Source organism: Danio rerio, chromosome 18 (assembly GCF_052040795.2).
Source record: "Danio rerio strain M-AB ecotype USA chromosome 18, GRCz13ab, whole genome shotgun sequence".
NCBI classification, from domain to species: Eukaryota; Metazoa; Chordata; class Actinopteri; order Cypriniformes; family Danionidae; genus Danio; species Danio rerio.
In genome coordinates, this window is record NC_141038.1 from 35,124,677 (window position 1) to 35,134,788 (window position 10,112).

The 10,112-nt window shown below is 38.0% G+C and overlaps 2 protein-coding genes across 2 annotated transcripts in view; one reads left to right on the forward strand and one right to left on the reverse strand.

The window, feature by feature from the left end:
* The window catches only part of LOC100332501 (sterile alpha motif domain-containing protein 3), a 191,781-nt gene that overhangs the window by 118,358 nt on the left and 63,311 nt on the right, over positions 1-10,112 (forward strand). The window lies entirely within an intron of this gene.
* Positions 1,004-5,528, reverse strand: olfcw1 (olfactory receptor C family, w1). Its single transcript, NM_001018147.2, has 6 exons — positions 5,272-5,528; positions 4,835-5,123; positions 3,882-4,718; positions 3,459-3,689; positions 2,711-2,834; positions 1,004-2,613 (listed from the first exon to the last, which is right to left on the reverse strand). The coding sequence occupies exons 1-6, from the start codon at positions 5,490-5,492 to the stop codon at positions 1,715-1,717; spliced, it is 2,601 nt and encodes an 866-aa protein (NP_001018157.2). The 5' UTR covers positions 5,493-5,528; the 3' UTR covers positions 1,004-1,714.

Genomic DNA, 10,112 nt, shown 5'->3' on the forward strand with positions numbered 1-10,112 from the left:
CGACAAACGGCAGCTGCCTTTGTTTATTAGTAAACTTTCTGTTTGAGCAAATTCTGACTCTGTGTTCTGTCCAGTTCATGACAATAATGCAATGGATTGCAAAACAAAACATGAGATAATTGAGACATGCACAGGGAACATAGGTGACAATGTTTGTTCGTGTCAGAAAAATCTAAATTTTTGTATCATCACTGCCAATGAGTAAGGTCTAGCTGTGTGTTCCAAATAAGATAAATTCCCATCTGAAGGGTACCTTGGAGTGAAACAAAAATATCCAAGAGTCGTTCCAAACCAAAGTACTCAAAACTCGCCACTTCATAGGGCCTTCCTTTTGTCTAACCTAAAGGTTGACAAATTTCTATCTTAAAATTGGTAAAGCGCAGGGATGTTGTCACAGAAAGACAACTGTAGTTTGACCTTACAAATAAATGTAAGTATAGTATTTTTTTAGGCAAGTAGTGTAATATTTTTGAGTTTTAAATACAATAATAATAAAACAAATAAAAATTATATATACAAACATACACAGTCTGTACAATAAATAAATCAATAAACAAATAAAGTGGAGCATGCAGATTGTTCATCCCAGGCATGTATAATGGGCTTCAGCTTCAAAGAGTGTGACAAACCTCTATATTGTCTCATCAGATTATGCAGACATGTGTTCCAAAGACAAGCTTATTTGGTCCCCTACACCCTTCATCCCTTCGAAGCGGTCACTCCGGAGGGTAAACCATTCGAAGGGTTTAGGGCATAGGGATGAGCTCTTCTGAATGAAACGCAGTGTAGGTCTGCTGATTCGCGCACTAATCCAGAACTAGGCACCCCATTCGGCAGCAATTGTACGGCCCGACTGCGAGTGCAGAAATTAAAAATTAAAAATCACAATAAAGTTAATTTTTTTTCCTAAGGTTTGCTCTGACATTAGATTAAAATTCAATACCCAAACATGCGAAATCGAAAAATAAACAGAGTGACAGTTATCTGTTGTTGAAATTTGAAATGCATTTTTCATTTGTTTAATTTTGACAGTGTGAATTGAACATAGCACTGCAAAGCATTACACAGTCCTAATGACAAAGATACTTTAAAAAACTTCAAATATGTTTCAGCTATTATTTTGCTATCTTATTAAATTAATTATAGATGTTTTGTCTATAAATTATAGACAATTTTGTGTAGACTCAAAGTCCTCCTATGTTCCACACACTTCCATCATCACTTTTTGTGTTTTTTCAAAGAAATCTTAGATAATTTGGATGGTCCAAACCTCGTAATATGAATGAGATTTACAGTTTTACATTACATACATACAACTTATGTGCATGATTTATGTAGCATAATACTATGTGCAATAAAAACAAAATAAATACAAATAATTATGGCTAAATCATACTATTATATTATATTAGATTATATCATATTATATTTTCACATAATATTATACTATGTTCTGCTAGAATTTGCAAGCCAATTCTTGATAGGTTTGATAATAAGGTTGTGCCTGGAACAAGGTTTTTCACTGGAACACTGGTGCTCTCTGTCATTGTATGAATGTATATTTGTCACACGCCAAGCGATATTATTACTACATAATGATTTATCATTATTATTTTTACTATTATATAATAATAATAAGTGTTATTACACACACCTACAAATGTAAACACATACATGTTGACAAACATTAGTAGACATGACTTAGAGCAGTACATTATTTTTGGGTCATGAGATACTTTTTAGAATTCTTTTCCGGCATGAAAATAATGATATAACACTTAGGTGCAAAAATACACAAAAGAACACCATAACTAGACGCTAAAATTGCAAATATCTCCACAGCAACGGTAAATTTCCCTGGGGAACTGACATAAGCTGGGATAAATGTAATCCAAACAGCACAGAAAATAAGCATACTGAATGTGATGAATTTGGCTTCATTAAAATTATCAGGCAGTTTTCTAGCTAAAAAGGCTAAAATGAAGCAAAAGGCAGCTAAGCACCCAATGTAACCCAACACACAGCAGAAATAAACAACTGAACCCAGATGACATTCTAAAATAATCCGGTCGCGATATAGCCATGTGTTCTTCACTGGATACGGGGATGCTGTGGTCAGCCAAGCTATGCAGACACCACCCTGTAGGAGTGAGCAAATAAACACACCCAATCTTTGTTGAGGGGGGCGAAACCAACGAGCTGTGTTGTTACCTGGCAGTGTGGATTTAAAAGCAATAAGAACCACTAGGGTCTTACTGAGGAGACAAGATAGGCAGAGGGCAAAAGTTAAGCCAAAAGAAATACGTCTAAGAGGGCATGCCCAGTGTGATGGCTGACCAAGAAAGGTTAGTGCACATATGAAACAGAGAGTGAGAGAAATCAACAACAAAAAGCTCAATTCTGAGTTATTAGCACGAACAAGGGGTGTGTCACGATGACGGAAGAAGACCACACCAACACTTATTGCAGCAACTGCACCCAATATGGCAATAGCTGCCAGGACCATACCGAAAGCCTCCAAGTATGAAAGGAACTCAATCTCCTTTGGAACACAATAGTTGCGATGCTTGTTGGACCAGAAGTCTTCAGGGCAAAGCAAACATTCAGCTTGATCTAAAAATCGATGCATAAAGAGCGTAAAGTAAAGAAGTGTTTTGATAAAAGTTAACTGATGCAATAACAATCATTGTGTGTGCCAGTCTGATAATACCAGTTGTGTTGCTGATACTCCCCTCTGCACAAAGCATACAGTCATAGCAGCACACAGGCTGACCCTCAAGTCTAACCTTTCTGTACCCTGGTGGACAGCTAGCAGAGCATACAGACACTGGCACCTGTGAGAAACAGGTGCATTACTATGACAATTGATTGTATGCTTGATAGTGGCAACAACATCAAATAAACAAACAAACAAAAGACAATTACTCAATTAAATTATGTTGTTAGCAAAAAGATAGTTGGTTCAATTTTTGGCTGGACTAGGATGCCTTTGTGGAGTTTGCATGTTCTCTTTGTGTCTGTTTCCACCACAGTCCAAAGATATGCTATATAGGTAAATTAAAATAACAAAATTTTCCATAGTGTGTGAATGGACATGTGTTTGGATGTATCCCAGCACTGAAGCGGGTTGTACTCTAGGTGCTGTGCTGTGACTGGAAAGGCATCCACTGTGTGAAAAATTCTGCTGTGGCAACCCTTGATAAAGCAGGGAATAAGCCGAAGGAAAATGTGTAAATAAAATTTATTTGATTACATTTTCCAAATGACAAGTAACTGAAAACCAAATAAAACCATACATGAAATGTCTAAAATCAATGTGTGTCAAGCCTTGGATAAAAGAAAATTCATTTATGTAAAGATGTCTTGTTAAACACCATAAAATGATAATGATATTAAAATTAGTCCATTCAGAATAAGGGTGATTACTACTAACACATTTAGATGCTACATAATTTTACCTTGTTTGTTCCCCCATGCCAGACGATTTTGTTCTGGTTCAGCACTAATTGTTGTCCTTTGGGTAAAGAGGAGTCAAAGCGACCCACTGTAATATACTGTACTGGCACATCATCTCCCCCTTTTTGCCAGTTCACTATGTCATATGATCCAACAGGGTCTCCATTTTCATCAAAGTAGATGAGATCTCCAAACATGTTTGTGTAATTCACTTTTCTCAGGACCTCAATTACCTAGAGAAGATTAATGCAAAGATGTGATTTGGCATAACATATAACAACAGGTCTAGATCCAAAAATACTAAAAGTATTAAAATATACTATATTAAAGAAATTTTAAAACAGATAATGTAACACAAAAAGAAAATTATTTTAATCTCTGGATTTGTTTTTTAAATGTACAAACAGTGAAGCTTATTATTTTACCTGCCAGGGCTGCAGATTGTGGATATCAGGACACTGCTGTGTCAAGGCAGATCTATGCTCTCTTTGACACAGAAGCAGATTATGTAGTGCATGTGCCACAGTGTAGACAGCTTTGTACATGTTATATGTCACTCTGAGCTGAGACACATCATTAAAGATGCTCTGAGTGTCCTGCATTCTCTCCATGCCAGTACAGCTGTGGCTATAATTTACTGGATCCATTGTGGATGAAGTGGGAAGACTTGTGTTTAATGTGCACTGAAACTGGGTTTCCCAGAACTCTCTTGCAAAGACATTGTATGGGTCAGCTAGGGGCTGTATGCTGTCAAGGAAATGTTTGAGGCCAGGTATCTCAGCTCGGCGAATAGCAAACCCAATGGTGCCACTAAGTGAGGGAAAGTTTTCTTTAGTGGAGATAAGAGTGGATGTCACCCACGCTTCACTGGCAACCCACTGCTTCCCGGTCACATTCTGCAAGACTATTTCATCAACTACTGGCTTGATATCCTCTTCAATAGCAAAAGCCACCAACACATGAGCTGAAGAATCACGAATTGTCCTGACTATGTCTTGCAACTGTTGTTGAGTTGGCAGTTTGGGTATGATTATTCTATAAGACACACATACACCCAACTGTGTCACTGCAGCGGTGAAAAGATCTATGCCGGTGCGGCCATAAGCATCATCGGCCCCGACTGTGCCCACCCAGGTCCATCCAAAGTGCTTCACCAAACGAGCAAGAGCATTTGCCTGATTTACATCACTGGGAATTGTGCGAAAAAAATAAGGGAACTGATGCTTATTACTCAGGCAAGCACATGAAGCAAAATAACTCACCTGAAGCAAAGATTTGGGCAAAAAATTAGGATAATTGAACAAAAGATAATTCAAAGTGAATTTCAATACAGAGTTCCTTAATTTCTAATTATTTTGCCTAGCTGATCTGCCCTCACCAGCGGGATATGGAAAAGGTTGAGGAGTCTGGAAATGGCCATTGACAGAGTGGATCCAGAGTCCCCAATAATGATGGGGATGCTCGGGGAAGAGCACATCTCTGAGCTACTCCTCTTCATGGGTTGAGAAACTACAGACAATGCAGTCCTAAGAGACAGCGCTATCAGCCCACATGTGTCATACAATCTATAGCCCAGTGTGATGTTTGGGAGAAGAGTGGGGTTCCGGTTGATCTCTTCAATGAAGAAAATCATTGCCTGAGACCAGCGGAAAACGCGCATGTTAAACCTGTAAAAAAAAAATACAAGTATTTGTTTATTCTCAAAACAAAACAAAAAAACTCTTAAAACAGTTTACAATAAATTCAAAATTAACAATAGTGCACTTTATAGTATTCTTTGTATAAGAACTACAGTTTTTTTTTTTTTTACATTACCCCCAACATTTCCTCTGGTCTGGCTGATTCCTAAAATTTAACTCCTGGTCAATGCCTTTGGAATGAATAGGAAACATGCCTGCGAGAATTACATCACCCTCCTTGTGCACAACAGTCAAGTCTAATTCCTTCCAGAGTTTACAATTTGCCTCTGAGTTGGACTGAATAGGGTAGAATAAAAAAAATACCAAATGTATAGCTCGGAGGACTGGCGTCTTCATTTCAGTCTCTACAATGTGTTAAGATAAGCCTCAAATAGAAACTGGAGCTCTGGGCAACTTTATATATAAACTGGAATTGCACTCTGCAGGGACATGAAAGGAGGACACACATACACGAACACACACAAACACACCTGTTTACTGTACAATACAAAAGGTACAAACCTTTTTCAATGCTCAAGAGAACACTTTTTGTTTGCATTAATAAAAACAAAATAAAAACACATTAGCCATGTCTTTTAAATATTTTCAAAACAATATTCTATCAGTGTATACTGACAAAAACTGTTACACAAGATATATAACAAACGATTGATAAAGACACATCTGTCGCCCCATCACTGAACCTTGACGCTACTGTCTGTGAATTAAAAATTGCATTGAAAAAATGGGCAGGAAGAGGCAATCACGTGCAGTTTGCTGAACTAATTGCTAAAGTTTTAGGGAAGCTGAGTAAAAATGTGTATTGACACATTTAATAGCTTAGGGTATAGACTAAAACAATAATGGACGACGCAGCACTGCCTTCTTCCATTGAAGAATTTGGCCCTAAACTCCTCATTTAACTGAACTGTTTTAAAGTCTTGCTAAAATAAATAAAAGCATTTGTATTTATAAACACACTATAAAATACTGTACAATATACTTAAAAACAGTGTGACTTAGTGTGTTCAATCATCTAATCATACAATAAATTATGTATAATTAAATATAATTGGATTGCTGGTATACTTATTTGTTATCTTCAAAGGGGTAGACACAGCATTTGTAAAATATAAAAAATAACATAAACAATGTATTTCTTCAAAAGTTGTTTTTATTATTGTTATTATTTAACAATCAGCTGGGACAACTTTTCATCATGAAAAAAATCATGCGTCTATATTAGCAAAAATAAAAATAAATACATTGAATGATTTCTAATTATCAACAGGTATGTTGGGATGTATAAAAATATTTACACATTCCACACCTGGCACTATACAAAAAATATGCATTTACAATAAAATGTAAGCAGCAGTATTAATACATCAACAGATATCTGCCAGCTGCTGCATCATTGCAATTTGTTTCATTATTAGTTAGTATTTTTTTTCTTTGCCTGTTTTCTTTTGGTTTATATGATGCCTTAATTATGCAAAATAAGATAAATTTACATAAATTATAATGTTTATTTGGAACTTTTTCAAAGCCACTGTAAATTATGTGTTTTAAATAAATATGTTATGAATACAATGTAAGGTTTTTTATGTGTTCTACAATATTCTGTTTCTAAAACATCAGTCACTGATGTCACTGCCGCTGTTTGGTTGCCTCGCTGCGTGTGTTTGGAGTTTAGATTCGCAATTTACCTTTTAATCATAAAATACTTCCTCATTCGCTAAATATTTGTCTCTCCTACTTTGGGTAAACAAACCCATAATACATTTATACAAACAAATCTGCTTTAAAACGTTCTGTCCTTCGAGCATCCGCTTGTTGTTTGTAGCTTTAGCCTGCTAGCACCGCTAGTCAGCTAAAGCTACCACTAACCTCTTCCATTCACTCATTTTCTCACTTACTGGCCTTGCTCTTCACCCTGTACAATGTTGCTTGTGTGTCTGTCCTTGAGAGCAGGAGAAGCATCGATGGAGGCGTTGGAGGTGGAGGTGGAAGCAGTGGAGTCCCAGATTCGCTCCCTCGAGGTAAAGCGGGCGAAGCTGCTCGTTGTACCCTATGCTACGGCCACCTCATCTGAGGTAAGAGAACGATACAACCACAACACTCCCTCTACCTCAACCCCGCATGTTCCTCTGTCCAGGCCCAGTGCACCTAGGATCCGGTTCACCCAGGTGTCGTTCAGGCCGACACCCGGCTGCCACGGTCCCTGAGTGCAGCCGCGTAAGGTGCTTACAATGTCCCGGGGCAGAACGTCTACTTCTCCCGTGTTCGAGATCTCCACAGAGAACTATTAGATTATTAGATCAAAAAATAAGCGTGAGATTCGGCGTACGCAGTGTTTCATACATCTGAATTTTTTTCTGCGTACGCACATTTACAGCTTTGTGCGTATGCAATGTTTTAGTAAGATTTCTACGCAAGTCTTCGTACATGAGGCCCCAGATGTATGAAACACTGCGTACGCCGAATCTCACGCATACTCTTTTGTACATCCGAATGACCGTGAAACTGAGCGCAGCATGCACGAGCACAAAACCCCTCCCTGCCTTCTCCCCCGTATGAATATGCTAATGACTATGCTAATGGAAAAACCCAACGGAAAAGCAATGGCAAAATCAAGCAAAAAGAGAAACTTTGAACAGAATGTGAATTGGAGGTGCTGCTTTCAGAGGTAGACCGGAGAAAAGCGGTGTTATTTGCAAGTTTGTTCTCCGAATTAACAACAAAAGAAAAAAAATAGAGTGGGGAGAGATTAGCTGATGCGGTTAACACAGTTGGGTCTGAACATTGCACTGAGTGCATTAAAAAAAGAAATAGTGTGGTTTATACACACTTGTTGCAGTACCCTTAGCAGTCTCTGTGGCGCACCTCGTAAGGCGCATGTGATCAAGTATTAACACGTTCGAGCATAAACTCTGCTCGAATCCAGCGTCTGGTGAACTCTTTCTTCTTTTTTTCCCCGCTAAATATCAGATTTTGCCCACTATTTATCACGAGAAAGACAAGTAGGAATCATCAATAAGTTTGTGCATCATATTTTATTTGCACATTTATTGAATGGAAATGTTTCTGATTCACGCATGCAAATTCATCTTCAGATAGTGTCTTTATAGCAATGTGCGTGCGGTAGATAGCTCAGATTACATTGGGAAAACAGGCGACCGCTGCAAATTGTGCTTTAATGTTTGGCTGGTCAACTGTATGGTATGGAAACCTTACATACCTACTAGATAACCCGTCTCATACAGCTGCCATTGCAAGACTCAGACACTTTGTAGAGAGGAATTTAACACAACTGCCTCTAGGAGTCGCCAATGGAAATAAAACAGACACGCACAAAAAATGTGCGTACGCCTGCCAGAAAGCTGCCGTGAAGCTGCGCACATTCCCACGTTCAGTTCATTTTTAGTAAATCCAAACGTGCGCGATTTTGAGCGTGAAACCTGGCGTACGCAAAGTTTTTGTGCATACGCAGCGTTGATACATGAGGCCCCAGGTCACTAGCACCTAAAGCACTTATGATCAATGAAATAATAACAGATAACAATCTTTATGCACTCTGTCTCACTGAAACCTGGCTGAAACAAAATGTCTATATTAGTTTAAATGAAGCAACTCGGTCCGTGTAGGTCCGTGTACGTTTTGTTCATTTGTTTTCCATTTTCAAATGGAATAAAGGAAATGGAGAAAACGTCCATTTTTCCGTTTTTCTTTTGCTCACGAGAAAACGAAAAAACGAGATTTTGGCTGGATATTCGTTTTTTGGTTTAGGGTAGGAAAACGGATAAACAACTTTAAAATTCATTTTACACATGTAGGCGGTGCTGAAACGCCCACTTTCCTCTAATTGGTCAACCAAATCTGCGCTCGTGACGTCGCCCCCTCAAAATAAAAGCCTTACACGCAGGCTTTTATTTATTATTATTATTTAATTATATACAAACTAAGTTTACATATTCTATTATTTGAACCACACACTTAGCAGGCTTACATTCATTGTGTATGTATAAATTAAATAAAAATGTAAATTAGCAGAATTCTTAGACATTTGTCATTAAAATAAGGTCATAGTTCACTGCCAAGCTTCTTGCTGCTGTGCACCTGATGCTGAGCAAAGATAGCCATTTCCGAGCAGCAATTGGGGGCTGTTCCAGAAAGCAGGTTATGTGACATACACGGGTAAGTTTGAGAGTAAGTAGGTGGATAACCTCAACTTTGGTTCCAAAATCGGAGGTAACTTCTGGGTATGTTAAGTAGCCATAGCAACTTACTCTCTGAAGATAACCTGCTTCGGAGCAGGTTATGTTCAGAGAGTAAGTTGCTATGTTTCAGAGTTTGTCTGTTTCAGAGAGTTTACTGAGCGTTGCGTGCTCTTTTGATGAGAATATTTATGGATGTGGACACACAGATACAAGTTTTTTTGTTGTGAGAGGGTTATAAGTGCATAGTTTTTTTCATTACCAAATTCATAATGTTAATGTATTTAACAAACCTTTTTGAAATCAAATGTGACAAACCGCGGGTCTGCGCTTACCATAAAAAACATTCAGTGCAGCTCTTTGTATTCGCGTCAGGGCATTTTAGGCAACTGTACAATGTGGCAGTAGGACCACCTGTAGAGTATGCCTGGCACTGAACAGTTTTTTACACTTTTGTACAGTTCCTTGGTCATACATTACTGCGTATCATTACACAGATGATTCAGACCACGGGAATAGCGTAGTGGACAGTGCGTCGATAAAGAACAACGGAGCGCACAACGGAGCGAGTTCGAATCTCACTTACAGATCTTGTGTTTTTTCTCTCCTTCTGCACCCTCACATTTTTCTGTATAATATTATAAGTGGCAGCTTTGTCTTTTGTAGGAAAATATATCTTTAATTTAAGATGTAGGACGTTGTTCTTATATATACATTCACGCACACACACCTACATTTTTTAAATATTTTTTTTCAGGGT